The sequence below is a fragment of the Bos javanicus genome, chromosome 7 (genome assembly GCF_032452875.1).
Source record: "Bos javanicus breed banteng chromosome 7, ARS-OSU_banteng_1.0, whole genome shotgun sequence".
Lineage (NCBI taxonomy): Eukaryota > Metazoa > Chordata > Mammalia > Artiodactyla > Bovidae > Bos > Bos javanicus.
Window position 1 is genome coordinate 7,776,013 of NC_083874.1, and position 14,512 is coordinate 7,790,524.

Sequence of the window (14,512 nt, forward strand, 5' to 3'; positions counted from 1 at the left end):
AGGGAAGTCATGTTGATATGGGAGGCACATGGAGCTCCATCCTACTGGGGACGTCTGGGGGACCATGTAGGGCATATACCTCACAGACATCCCACTTAAAGGGCAAGGGAGCGGGAGTACTGATCCTCCAAGTCCCATAGTCATTGGTTGAGGGCAGCCCCCTGGTTATTTTCTCTTTTTTCTGTTTAGTCACTCAGTAGTGTCCAACTCTTTGCAACCCCATGGACTGTAGCCCACTTGGCTCCTCTGTCCTTGGGATTTCCCAGGCAAGAATACTGGGGTGGGTTGCCATTTCCTTCTCCAGGGGATCTTCTCATGTCTCTTGCTTGGCAGGTGGATTCTTTACCACCAAGCCACCTGGAAAGCCCCGAGCTCCCAGGGAGGTGTTAACGTGCTGACACTTTGGGATTGCTAGCTGTACGGGCAATGTAGACTCCACCTGTCAGAAAAAAGTCCTCCAGCAAAAATGCAGGGAGTGGGGCCAGTGCACAGTGAAGAGGTGAAGGCTCAGAGATCCAGCAGAACCCTGGGAGAAGCTACCTGTGTGTGCAGTGAGTGGACCGAGTGCCGCATGGATGAGGAGGGGCGTAGCTAAGGTGTGTGCACCTGCGTGAACATGTCCAGCCCCTGGACAAGGGTTTTTGATCCTCATTGAAGACCCTCCTCCTCAGGACAGGTTATAGAATGTTCGAGGCCCTGTGCAAAATGAAATCGCAGGCCCTTTGTCCAAAAAGCAGAAACTTCAAGACAGCAACAGCAGAGCATTAAATCAAGCTCAGTGTAGAGCCCTGAGCATGGGGCCCTGGGTGACTGCACAGGCCACATGCTAATGAGGGCAGTTCTACCCATCCCATCACCTAAACGCTGGTCACCCTTGCCTTTGCACAAGCTGTTCGCACGACCAGCTTTTTCTCATGCTTCGGGTCACAAATGCCAGCTCATCATGGAGGCCCTCCTGGGTTTTTCCAGTTCAAAGTGGGTCTCTTGTGCTCAGCCTCTGCTCTAGTCTGTTTGTTTTCTTTTAAGTCCTCCCTCCTCACCAATGTAGAAGTGTCCTGTTTAGGACACTTGAAGAAGTCATGTTTAGGACTTGTCTGTCTTGCTGTACTGTGAGTTCCAGAAAGGCAGGAATCAAGTTCATCTTGTTTCTTGTCGCTTCTCCAGTACCAGCACATAGCAGGCATGAAGGGAACATTGGTTGAAGAAACAAGGTGTCCCATTATAAATCTTTTGAAACTGATGTTATCATCTTGTACAAATCAGGAAACCAAGACTCAGAGAGAGGAAGTGACTTGCCTGAGGTCACACAGTGAGAGAAGGACCAGCTGGCACTCAAACTCACCCTGGGACCAGTGGGCCAGTATTCTACTGATTCTCGCATTAACTCACTCATTCCTTTGAACAGCATTTGGACACCCTTTTTTTTTCCAAGTGAACACTTATTGTGGCATAACAGAGATGCAAGAAAGAGCACCCAAATGTGTGGTTAATGAATTTTCACAGCAGAACACACCCATGTAACCAACATTCAGCTCAAGAAATAAAAGAGGTTATATTTATACTACGTGAAGTTCACTTCATTTAAAAAAAGTGATCGGCTCCCCAAAGGCTCCCTAGTGCTCCTCCACCTCCCCGGTATCCAGCCCCTCCAAAGGGAAACCCGTCTCCTGACTTGTTACACATGTTTTGCCTGCTTTGGAACTTCATATAAATGGAAATACATAGTGTTTAATCTTCATTGTTTGTATTTTTTTGTTCAGCATTGTTTGTGATTCATCTGAGTTAGATTATTCTTATTGTTACATAATATTTCACTATGTGAAGAGACCACAATTTATCCATTTTACTGTATATGCACATGTTGGTTGTTTTCAGTTTGGGGTATCAGGTGACACAGTGGTAAAGAATCTGCCTGCCAGTGAAGGAAATGCAGGAAACACGGGTTCGATTCCTGGGTGGGGGAGATCCTCTGCAGGAGGGTATGGCAACCCACTCCAGTATTCTTGCCTGGAGAATTCCATGGACAGAGGAGCCTGGCAGGCTAAAGTCCATAGCGTTGCAGAGTTGGACACAACTGAAGCGATTTAGCCTGCAAGCATGCAATCTTTATAAGGGCTTCTCTGGTGGCTCGGTGGTAAAGACTCCACCTGCTAATACAGGCAACAGAGGAGACCTAGATTTGATCCCGGGGTGGGGAAGATCCCCTGGGGTAGGAAATGGCAACTCGATCCAGTATTCTTGCCTGGGAAATCCCATGGACAGAGGAGCCTGGTGGGCTATAGTCCATGGGCTTGCAAAGAGTAAGACAAAGAGTAGAACATGACTGAGCAACTGAGAGCACACACACACATTATGAATAGGGCTGGTGGGCATGTGTGTTGGGTGTTTACCTAGCATATACACCCAATATGTGGAACTCCTGAGTCAGAGAAGAGGTATATGGTCAATATTCAAAGATCACACCAGGTTTCCAGCTTGGATGAGTCGGTCTACCCTCTGACCAGCAGTGGATGAGAGTTCCAGCATTTGATCTGCATGTACCCATTTTGCAGAGAAGGCAACTGAGGCTCAAAGAGGGGCATAGGCTGCCTCCTGGTCACTGAGAGATTCTGGGTCCTGCTCTGTCACCTCCTCTCCTCTAGCATCCTGCCCCCTGTTGTGCCCTCCCAGCCTGGCTGTGGGGTGGGGTGGGACAGACAGGGTCACGTGGAGTTGCGTTCAGCCGGAGGAAGCCGGGCAGGGTGCAGACGGCTGCTGATTCTGAGGCTGGTCAGGAAATCAAGGTAAGAAAGGGAGTGCATGTGGCCCCCAAAGGGGGTTCCCTGGGGGCAGAGCTGAGGGTGAGGAGGGGGCGGAAACGAAGACAGCACAACCCTGTCTGGTGGGCAGACACTGGACAGAATTATCACCCTCTCATTCCCCCAGGAGAATCTCTGCCATGGACCCACCTTCACCAAGCCGGGCCTCCCAAACCCAGCCTGCAGCCCCATCTCCTTTAACCTCCTACCGCTGGCACTCAGGGGGTGGTGGGGAGAAGGGGGCTGGGGGGTTCCGCTGGGGCCGCCTTGCAGGATGGGGGAGGGCACAGAGCCACCAGGAGACCACGGCCAGCAGCCAGCCGGCCCCGCGCTCGCTGTTTCGTCGCGTCCTCTCTGCACCCCCCAAGGAGTCACGCACGAGCCGCCTGAAAATATCCAAGAGCCTCTGGGGGAAAAACAAGAGCCCACCGCTGGATTCAGAGCCGGAGCCAGAAAACCCAGGTACATGGCTCCCCCACCCAGGGCTGGGAGGCCCGGATGCAGGGAGGTTTTGTCTGCCTCCGGAGCATCAGCCTTACAGACACAGGAAGTTGTGGGGAGTGCAAAAGCCCAACAGGAAGTGGCTGGGGGCCCGGCTGGCTGCCCTCTTCCCTCTTTCCCCCTCACCCCAGGGGCCTGGGCATGGTGGGAGTGACTAGGAACCTATGAGCTGGGGGTCCATCCAGGGGAAGGGGCAGGGAACAGACTGATGGGGCAGCACTGTCCAGATGCCAAATGGCTCTTGGCCCTGGTAGGTCTCTCCTCATATTCAGTGGCCCAGGCGTCTTCTCTCCTGCCTGGATACCCATTTCTGCTGTCTCCTACTCTCCTGCCCTCCAGCCTCAATGTCTTAGTATCTCCTCTTCCTTGAGCTTCAGTTTCTCCACTGGTTAAAATGGAATCATGACTCCTATCCTGAAGGGTATATCATTCATTCATTTGGTCATTCAAACAGAGGTCTGTGAGCATTTACTATGTCCTAGGCCTGCCCTGACTTAGACACTGAGGACACAGCAGGAACAAAACAGAGGAAAGTGCCTGCCTGCCTCATGGAGTTCATGGTGCAGTGAGTGTGACAGGCAGTAAACAAGTAAATGAGGAGATGACAGATGGGGCTAAGTGTCACACAGAGAGACCTAGAATTGCAAAGGGTACCATGAGGGTTGGAGCTCAGGAATGCCTGGGACTCAGCACATTTTATGTGATCGTTAGCAAATGGAGTTATCGCTTATTCCCCTGGTGGTAAAACAGTAGGACAGATGGGTCCTCTGGGAGGGTTGATGCTGTCCTCCCATTTCTGAAAGCTCATTTAATTCTCATCACTCATATCCCCATTTTGCAGGGGTATCCCTTCAGCCCCCTCCAGGGTATCAGGTATTGCGCACTCCATAGCATCCGGTGAGAGCTCTCTGACAAGCCCCCCCCCCATTCTTCCCCTACTCAAACACCTCCCATGGCTCCTTAATACCTTCAAGATGAATCCCCATCTCCTCTAACTGACACCCAAGGCTTTGCCAATCTCTTCCTTAACCTTCCCCTCCAGCCTTTAAGCCCTCCAAGCCCTCCTCATGCCTCCCTTTATTTCTCTGGACCAGGCCATGTGCCAAATCCCAGCCTTTCCTCAAGCTGTGTGTGTGTGTGTGTGTGCTCTCAGTTGGTCAGTCATCTCCGAATCTCTGTTATCCCGTGGACTGTAACTCACCAGGCTCCTCTGTCCATGGGATTTTCCAGCAAGAATACTGGAGCAGGTTGCCATTTCCTACTCCAGGGCATCTTCTCAACCCAGGGATTGAAACTCCGTCTCTTGCATCCCCTACATTGGCAGGCAGGTTCTTTACCCCTGAGCCAGCTGAGAAACCCTGCTCACTCTGTTCATGCTACCATCTCCTCAATCTCTGTCAAATCAAATCTGCTGTTCAAGATCCAGTGCAGGACATTCCTTGGTGGTCCAGTGGTTAAGGGGTTTCCCTAAGTAGCTCAGTGGTAAAGAATCTGCCTGCAGTGCAGGAGACCTGAGTTCAGTCCCTTGGTCAGGGAAATACCCTGGAGGAGGGCACAGTAACCCACTGCAGTATTCTTGCCTGGAGAATTCCATGGACAGAGGAGCCTGGCGGGCTACAGTCCACAGGGTCACAAAAAGTCGGACACGACTTAGTGATTAAGCAGCAAATGGCAGCAGCCTTGGTAAAATGGGGGTTATAATAGCCCTTTGAATGGCTTTTGGAGGATTAAATGAGAGAAAGAATGCGGAGTAGTAAGTACAGTACCGGGCACATAGTCTGTGGGGCTGCATCCACTCCCCATTACTACCCAGGGCTACTGGAGACAAGGCCCAGAGAGGGGTAGAGGCTTGTCCCCCACCTGATATGACTGCTGGGTGGGTTGGGAAGAGGAGGCACTTAGGAGGGAAGCCTTGATGAGCCTTGGTGAGTGGAAAGGTTGTCCTGAGGGAGAAGAAAGGACTCCCAGGCCCCCAGCACCGCCTTCTCTACCCAGAACCTGAGCCGGAGCTGGAGCCCCTGGCCACACAGATCCCAGAGGCTCCCACCCCCGACGTGCCCGTCTGGAACATCGAAGCCTTCACACTACTTGATGGGAAGCTGGTGCTGCTTGGGAATGAAGATGAGGTAAGAGGGGCCACACAGGCAAGGGAAGGGGAAGAAAGGAAGGGAGCAAGAATAGCAGTAAGGGAGCATGAGGGGTATAACAGAAAGGTGTCTGCCTCTCCTTCTGTCTGTCTGCCTCCCCTTTCTGACCATCCACTCCTGCTGGGGGACAGGGTCCTCGCCAGCCCCGGATGGGGAGCGCTAGCTCTGAGAGCAGCATCCACGTGGCCTCGGGGAATCTCAAGGATCCAGGTAAGCTTGAGAGACAGGGAGAGCTGGGGCATTTGGGAACCTGTTAAAGTGGGGCAGAATCCAAGGTGATCCCACCCACCCCCACAATCTTCTACCCCTGACCACCCACAGATCGGACCCCTGGAAAGACAGATCCAGAGGCTGCTGGCCCCCACCAGATCCACAATGTTCGTGTAAGTGGTGGGTGGAGGGGGGAGGAAAGATTTCAGACCCTCAGAGGTGAAAGGGCAGACTTTTCCTGGGTGATCTTTTTTCATTAATTTCCCGGGATTTAAAAAAAATTTTTTTTCAATTTATTTGTTTTTATTCTTGGCTGTGCTGGGTCTTTGTTACTGCTCATGGGCTTTCTGTAGTTGCTGCGAGCAGGGGCTACTCTTCCTGGAGGTGTGTGGGCTTCTGATAGCAGTGACTTCCCTTATTGTGGAGCATGAGCTCTAGGCACATGGGCTTTAGTAATCACCAGTTGGGCTCCGTAGTTGCAGATCGTGGGCTCTAGAGCTTGGCCTCAGTGATACAATGCTCAGGCTTAGCTGCTCCACAGCATGTGGAATCTTCCCATACCAGAGACGGAAGCCGTGTCCCCTCCAATGGCAGACGGATTCTAACCCACTGAACCACTAGGGAAATCCTCCTGGGCAGTCTTGACCAGGTCACTGACCCTCTCTGGGCCATAGTGTCCCCATCTGTCAAATGAAGCTGGTGAGAGAAGCTCCTTCTTGGGGCTGTTTATGAAAAGTCTATAGACAGTGAAGGAAAGCACTATGTCAGGTGCTTTAGAAATGGCAGCTGTTGATTGCCTTTAATATTCCTGCAAACATAGTCCGAACTTGTGATTTTCCCCAAGATCAATAGATATTCCAGGACATCCTGGGTGGGGCGAGGAAAGGACCTGAGGAGGGAACATAGGGTTCTGCCCAGCTGATGTCCCCCTCCCCACAGGGGCTGCTGAAGCGGTTGAAAGAGAAGAAAAAGGCCAAGTCAGAGCTAGGAGCCAGTGCTTCCCGAGATGGGTAAGGGTCTCTGAGGAGCTAGAGGAGCTGGGATTCAACACTGCCCCTCCATTCCTCCTGCCGATAATTCTGATCTTCACCAAATATACCCTGTGGGCCTCTGTGTCCTGCCCCTTGTTGGGCAATGCTGGCGCCACTGAAAGACCCTTAGCATGGAGTCAGCCCTCCACTGAAGGGTGGGGGCAGAGTGTGACACAGTAACTCCAAAATAGCAGCCGAGTCAACACCTTGGTTTGGGAGTGAGTGTCTCAGAAAGGGACACTTGATCTGAGACGTGAAGGATGTGTGTGTGTGTGCGTGTGTGTGTGTGTGGTCAAGTCTGACTCTTTGCAATGCCACGGACTGTAGCCCACCAGGCTCCTCTGTCAGTGGGATTTTCCTTGCAAGAATACTAGAGTGGTTTGCCATTCCCTCCCTCCGGGGAGATCTGAAGGCTGCTGCTGCTGCTGCTAAGTCACGTCAGTCTAGATGGAAGTTAATCAGGCCAAAAAGGACAGGAAAAGCATTCCAGGCAGAAGGAACAGCAAGTGCAAAGGTCAAGAGGACAAATGAAGTGACAAAAAGAAGGCCAGTGTGACTGGAGTACACAGACAGTGAGGAATTCAGTGTCAAAGGATGGATTCACGTCCAACTTAGGTTCAAGTTCCCTCTGGCTTCCTTCCACCCTTTGGGCTGTAGGGGGCAGGTTGTGGAGGTCAAGGGAGTGAGTAGGAATGACAGCTTGCTCACGTGCGCCTTCGCCAGGCCCCCCAGTGCTCTGGGCTCCCGGGAATCGCTGGCCACGATTTCCGAACTGGACCTCGGAGCCGAGCGGGACGTGCGGGTCTGGCCACTGCACCCCAGCCTGCTGGAGGAGCCCCACTGCTTCCAGGTAAGTAAAGGCAACTCTCCACCTCGCAACCTTTTGGCTCAACCTTTGGCCTCAACCGCACTCTTCGACTCCCCCTCCTCAACAGGTAACATGGGCGGGCGGGAGTCGCTGCTTCTCCTGTCGCTCAGCTGCCGAGAGAGACCGCTGGATCGAGGACCTTCGTCGCCACTTCCAGCCTAGTCAGGTCGGTAGTGCGTAAGCTCGGACTTGGAGGCCCCGCCCACAGCCCGGGCCCCGCCCCTTCCACCCAACCCAAATCCCACTCGTGCCAAAACTTTGACCCTTGGACACATCTGCCTTCCTACACTTTTGCAACCACTCCGAGATCCTCCGCCTATTCCATGAATTACCAGCCCCTTCCACAGCTCGGATTGTATTCAGTCCAAGCCCTATTTGCACCCCAGGGAGTCGCCAAGTTTCCACCCCGCGGTTACTCCTCCATTCCCTGGACCCCGGATCTTTCCGGGAGGACCCAGAAAAGCTAGAGGATCATCGTAGGATCCCCATAGTCCCGCTGTCTTCCCCCAGAGGTCCAGCGAACCTCCTGGGAGCACGCGTCCCGCGCCTCACCTCTGGTGCGCCATGTGGAGCACCGAAGCCACGCTCCTGTCTCTGCTTTGGTCCGCAGGACAACGTGGAGCGGGAAGAGACGTGGCTGAGCGTGTGGGTGCACGAAGTGAAGGGGCTGCCCCGGGCGGCGGCGGCGGCGCCAGGAGTGCGCACGGAGCTGTGGTTGGACGGAGCGCTGCTGGCGCGCACGACTCCGCGGGCCGGCCCGGGCCAGCTCTTCTGGGCAGAACGCTTCCATTTTGAGGCGCTGCCGCCAGCGCGTCGTCTGTCCCTGCGACTACGCGGAGCGGGCCCCGGGGACGCGGTACTGGGCCGGGTGGCCTTGGCGCTGGAAGAGCTGGGCATCCCCCGGGCGCCCGCCGCAGGTCTGGAGCGTTGGTTCCCGTTGCTCGGGGCGCCAGCCGGCGCGGCGCTGCGGGCACGAATCCGGGCGCGGCGCCTGAGAGTGCTGCCGTCGGAGCGCTACAAGGAGCTGGCGGAGTTCCTCACGTTCCACTACGCGCGCCTCTGCGGGGCTCTCGAACTCGCGCTGTCCGCTCAAGCCAAGGAAGAGCTGGCCGCCGCCATGGTGCGCGTGCTGCGGGCAACCGGCCGGGCTCAGGTGCGGCGCCGCCACGGGACGAACCCGGGTGACCAGGGGCTGACCGATCGTGTGCTCCAAGGGGGGAGTTGGCGGGGACCAGCACCAGAGTGGTACTTTCGAGGGGCGGGGCACCGTGAGGGGTGGGGTCTGAACTGAGCTTCTGCACCGTGAGACCCAAGTTTCTGCTTTGATGCGGAGGTTCCCGTTTAGTTAAGAACCCCAGCAGCGAGGCCAATGGGCCTGGGCAGCAGCTGCGAGGGGCAGGGCCTGTGCCCCAAAGGTGAGGGACCCGCCAAGAGCAGGGATTCTCACGACTCAGTCCGCGCCCAGCTCAATGTAACCCCACTATGCCTAGGCCTTGGTGACAGACCTGGGCACCGCAGAGCTGGCACGCAGTGGAGGCCGTGAGGCACTGCTGTTCCGGGAAAACACATTGGCCACCAAGGCCATCGATGAGTACATGAAGCTGGTGGCACAGGATTACCTCCAAGAGACGCTGGGTGAGCAGAGTGGGGCAGGGGTCAGAAGCTTAGTTGAGCCCGCTAGGGCAACCCAGGAGAAATCTGAGAACCCTTGGGTAAACTTGGATTCTGGTAGTGGGTGATGCCCTGGGGATGCTGGGATTCTAGAGCGAACTGGAGGTTCCCCAAGATTTTAGGTGCCTCCGAAGTAGGTTGGAGATGGAACTGGAGGCTGGGTGCTGTGGGTTGTGGTCATGGTCCAGGCCCTCTCTGGTTGTGCTGGACTGCAGGACAGGTCGTGCGGCGTCTCTGTGCCTCCACCGAGGACTGTGAGGTGGACCCCAGTAAATGCCCAGCCTCAGATCTGCCCCAGCACCAGAGCAGACTGCGAAACAGCTGCAAGGAGGTCTTTGAGAACATCATCCACTCCTACAAGTGAGTGTCAGGGCACCACTGCTACAAGTGAGTGTCAGTGCTCTCAGTCACTATGCTAGCTCTGACTCCAAATTAAGGTTTCCAGATAAAATATAGGATGCCCAGTTAAATGAGATACCATATTTGTGACATACCTTTTTATACTTAAAAAAAAGTATTCAGTTTTTTAAAATCTGAAATTCAACTTTAACTGTTTTTCCTAAAGTTTTATTTGCTAAATCTGGCAACTCATTCCAATGTCATGCTACTTAACCCCAAGTAACATAGGACCTGATTCTTTGTCTTCTAGACTACAGGTGACCCCATACCCTAATTCCATGCCTCCTGACCCCAGTTAACATAGGGTCTCAATCCTACTGGGGCTTCCCTGGTAGCTCAGATAGTAAAGAATCTGCCTGCAATGCAGAAGACCCGGGTTTGATCCCTGGTTTGGGAAGATGCCCTGGAGAAGGGAATGGCAACCCCACTCTAGTATTCTTGCCAGGAGAATTCAATGGACAGAGGAGCCTGGCAGGCTTCAGTCCATGGGGTTGCAGAGTCAGACAGGATTCAGCAACTAACGCTTTCATTTTCACTCAATCCTATGATCTCTGATTCCAGTAATGCCATACTCCCAATCCCATGATCCCTGACTTTAAGTAACCCTGTATCCCAAATCCCATGTAACTAGAATTCCTAGGCTTCCAATTCCTTGACCTCTGACCCTAGGTTAACCTGTGTGCCTAATCCCATGTCACCTAGGACATCAATCTCATGATTTCTGAATCTAGATGACTCTGTGACCCAATCTTATACTACTTCATATTATGTACTCTGTCTGGCATCCCAGTTTCATATCCAGTTATAGCTGGACATGAAGCTCATGACTTCTGTCCTCCTGTGAACCTATACCCCCAAATCTAAGATTTCTGACTCCAGAAGTCACCACAATGAGTATACCACCAACAAGCCCTGACCCCAAGGAGACCTATAACCCCAACCATCATTATCCCCAACGTCTTCTATCCTGGAACTTAGCATGCAGGCATCTATTGACCCCAACCTTAGGATTTCTATAATCCATGAACCTTATGCTCATATCTTTCCCCTCTGACTATTGCCTCTTCTCTCCCAGCTGGTTCCCAGCAGAGCTGGGCACTGTGTTCTCAGGCTGGCGAGAAGCATGCAAAGCACGTGGCTCTGAGGCACTGGGGCCCCGACTCGTATGTGCCTCTCTCTTTCTGCGGCTCCTGTGTCCTGCCATTCTGTCACCCAGCCTCTTCGGCCTAGCACCAGAGCACCCGGCACCTGGCCCAGCCCGCACCCTCACACTGATTGCCAAGGTCATCCAGAACCTTGCCAACCGTGCTCCGTAGGTGCTGGGAGGCTGGGTAGCCACACTGGGGCGGTGGGGGTGGCAGATGCTGGACCTGACCCACCCACTTGGGCTCTGATGCAGGTTTGGTGAGAAGGAAGCCTACATGAGCTTCATGAACACCTTTCTGGAGGATCATGGACCTGCCATGCAACATTTCCTGGACCAGGTGGCCACGGTGGATGCAGACACAGCACCCAGTGGTTATCAGGGCAGCAGTGACCTGGCCCTCCAGCTGGCAGTCCTGCATGCCCAGCTCTGTACTATCTTTGCTGAACTTGACCAGGTGTGGCCTGAGCACAGAGCCCAGAACATGAGGTAGGGAGGCAAGAGAGTAGGGGTCTCTGGTCCTGGAGAGTTTGCTCAGCATCCTCCCTGCATGCTTTACCAGGCCACCCGGGACAACCTGGAACCGCTGCCCACTATCCTGCATGCCATCGAAGAGGGCCGACCTGTACCTGTGACTGTGCCAATGTGTCTCCCAGCACCCCGCACCCAGGGCCATTCCAGGTATCTACTTGCCTCAAGTCTGACCTGATCCAGTTCTGATGGGTGGGAGTGGGGGAAGGGCCAAAGGCATGCACAGGGTCAGAGGTGAAGACAGGATCATGTCAGGGATCAGAGACAGGGTCATGTTCATCATCAGAGACATTGTAGGATGGAGGTCAGAGGCTAGAGACAGGGTCATCTTGGGGGTCAGGGAGAGGCTCACAGTGCCATCAGAGAGGGGGGCATCAGGTCAGATTGGACTCTGAGGTGGGGATTAGGCATTGCAGAGAGAGGGTCAGAGAGATGTCTAGGGTCAGAGAAAGTGACATTGTCACTTTCAGCAATGAGGGGCAGATCTCAGGTCAGGCCCAGGGGGAGATGGGGTCAAAGTTTATGGGCAGAGTCATTTTGGGGGTCAGAAGTCAGGGATCATGTTCTTTCAGAAGGCAGAGACAGGTTCAGTTGAAGGTCAGAGGTTGGGGACAAGAGGGAGTCAGATTGGGAAGGAAGAGGGTAGAGTTTTGAGCACAGGTCAAGCTCCAGGGGGGTGGTGCTAGTGGTAAAGAACCTGCTTGCCAATTCAGGAGATGTAAGAGATGTAGGTTTGACCCCTGGGTTGGGAAGATTCTCTGAAGGAGGGCATGAGAACCCACTCCGGTATTCTTGACTGGAGAATCCCATGGACAGAGGAGCCTGGTGGGCTACAGTCCTTAGGACTGCAAAGAGTCAGGCAGGACTGAAGTGATTTAGCATGCAGACAAGTTCCGGCAGATTGGAAGTAGAGATTACACAGAGGCTCAAGTCAAGGGTAACACTGTGTCAGAGCTCCGGGACAAGGCTAGAGAGGAATCAAAGATTAGATTGAGGTCATAGAAGGGACAGTATTATCGGAAGTCCAGGACAGGATCAGAAGTCAAAATGGGATCCCTTCAGTCACAGGGCTTGCAGAGAAGTAAAAGATCAGGGGTGGAGTTATTTCTGGTGGAAGGTAGAGGTGGGGTCAGCTCAGAAACCGGTGGAAGTCTGAGCTCCCCATCCCACCCCCAGCATCTCTGCAGGGGAGAAGCCTGGCTTTCTGGCCCCCCGCGACCTCCCCAAGCACACCCCTCTCATCTCCAAGAGTCAGTCCCTGCGCAGCGTTCACGGCGCAGGTAGTTGGGCCCGGCCCCGGCTGGAGGAGGAACAGCCCCCTCGGCTGCCTCGGCCGGTAAAGCGCACTCAGAGTGTCCCGGCTGGCCGCCCCGCTCGCCGCCGCCCGTCTGCCGGACCGCGGCCGCGACCCAAAGGCTCCCTACACGCGGGACCCGCGCCCCGCGGCCGGCCCTGGACTGGAGCCTCAGCATCGCTGCCTCGGAAGCCGTCGGTGCCCTGGCAGCGCCAGATGGACCAGCCAAGAGACAAAGACCAGGCGCTGGGCACCCACCGACCCGTGGGCAAGGTGAGGTGTACAGCTCAGGTCTGCGCATAGAGTGGGGAAACAGGATTGGAAAAAGACTGAAAGATAGGCAGGTCTCGGTTCAAACACCGAGCTTGCTGTGGTCTGTGATTCAGACCTAACCCAACCCTCTCTGAGCCTCAGTTTTCCTCTTCTGTACAATTAGAGCGTCATTACCCCATAGGGCGGTTAGGAGGAAGAGCAAACGGAACAGGGAGGTCAGTCAGTGTCCGTGGGGAGAAGGGGCAGGACAGTGGCTCAGGTTACAGTTGCTCCCTCCCCACAGCTGGCGGAGCTTCAGTGCGAGGTGGCTGCCCTGCGTCAGGATCTGAAGATGCTGTCCGGCCTCGTGGAGTCACTCAGCACCCACATCCGGTCCTTGAGCGAGCAGCAGGAGCAGCTTCGGACCCAGCTTCAGCTCCTGGATTCCAGGCTCCGAGAAGGGTAAGCCCCGCCCTCTCTATTAGCTCCGCCCCAGGCGGCCTTGCTAAAGAGAAATCGGCTCAGGCCCCGCCTCCCAGTAAATCCACCCAAATCACGCCTGGCACGGCCACGCCCCCTCTGTAAGACCCGCCCCTACACATCTAAGACCCGCTTCTTGGTCACCTCCATCCACCCCAAGTCGCTGGGAGGTCCTCTCGAGCAGTCCCTCAGTCAGCTCCTTCCAAACAAGTTGGGACAGACCCGCTATCTCTTAGTCTAGGCCCGCCCCTATCCTGCTCACGACCTCACGCAGGACTGGTTGATTGGTCCTTTCATCGCAGCCAGTCCAGGTTCTAATTCCGCAGTCCCTTCTTGAAATGTATCTAGGCCCCACCCCCAGGCTGGATAAACCCCACCTCCATCTCAAGCTCCGCGCCAGAGTCCCTGACTCCAACCAGGAGCTCTAGGGGAGTCTCTCAGCCTCTGACTCTTTCCTTTCACCCGTAATTCCTACAGGACCGCGAAGTTGGATCCAGGGCGCGATCGTTCAACCAATGAGGGCCACAGGCTGAAAAGTCTGGTGAGACCCATGCCCTAGCCCTGGGACAGATTTAGGCTGGGTGAGGGAACGCGAGTTGGGATGCAACCCTCACCCGGCTCTGAGTCTACTGCCGCTGCCTCCCCAGGAGTGCCGACTAGCTGAGATAGAGAGTACTCAGGCCCAGCTGAAGGATACCATCCAGAACCTGCAGCTTCTTCCCAGGACATCGGAGTCCCAGAGCCAGCCCGTGCCCCTCAAAGCTCCCTGCATCAACGGAGACACCACTTGAGTTGCCCACTCGGCCCGATGTGCTTTGGGAGCAGAGAGAAAGCCGTCTAAGGGGCCTGTCCACCCCCTGCCTCAAACCCACGTGGCCTACAGTAGGGAGTGGAGCTGTAGGTACCAAACAGTCTGGCACTATCAGGTTCCCCAGTAAAATCTTGATTTCAGTAAAAATCGATGGTTTTTTTGCCCCTGAATTTTGCCAATCAGAAAGCAAACTCCATCCCCTCAATCCAGCTCTCTCAAACTCTCCCCTAAATTGCAGGTCTCAGGGGAGTGGGGCGATGCAGGGAGATTCTCATGAGCTCTGTGACCTTAGTCCCTCACTTTTCTCAGAGCCTTGATCTCATTTGTAAAATTGATTTAAAGTTCCTTATACAGTAAAAGACCTAGAGTTTAAAA

The 14,512-nt window shown here is 54.5% G+C and overlaps 1 protein-coding gene across 3 annotated transcripts; it reads left to right on the forward strand.

The window, feature by feature from the left end:
• Nucleotides 1-2,686: 2,686 nt before the first annotated feature.
• Nucleotides 2,687-14,512, forward strand: RASAL3 (RAS protein activator like 3). Of its 3 annotated transcripts, XM_061421791.1 has the most exons (18): nucleotides 2,687-2,783; nucleotides 2,926-3,260; nucleotides 5,295-5,425; nucleotides 5,578-5,656; nucleotides 5,768-5,829; nucleotides 6,596-6,666; nucleotides 7,411-7,537; nucleotides 7,623-7,721; nucleotides 8,166-8,708; nucleotides 9,046-9,190; nucleotides 9,442-9,586; nucleotides 10,701-10,937; nucleotides 11,025-11,226; nucleotides 11,332-11,450; nucleotides 12,477-12,867; nucleotides 13,151-13,308; nucleotides 13,804-13,867; nucleotides 13,974-14,512. In XM_061421791.1, the coding sequence occupies exons 2-18, from the start codon at nucleotides 2,939-2,941 to the stop codon at nucleotides 14,115-14,117; spliced, it is 3,039 nt and encodes a 1,012-aa protein (XP_061277775.1). In that variant the 5' UTR covers nucleotides 2,687-2,783; nucleotides 2,926-2,938; the 3' UTR covers nucleotides 14,118-14,512. The 3 variants fall into 3 exon arrangements, with proteins under 3 accessions (XP_061277775.1, XP_061277776.1, XP_061277777.1); XM_061421792.1 differs by lacking the exon at nucleotides 10,701-10,937; XM_061421793.1 differs by lacking the exons at nucleotides 11,332-11,450; nucleotides 12,477-12,867; nucleotides 13,151-13,308; nucleotides 13,804-13,867; nucleotides 13,974-14,512 and having other exon boundaries at nucleotides 10,701-10,908; nucleotides 11,025-11,115.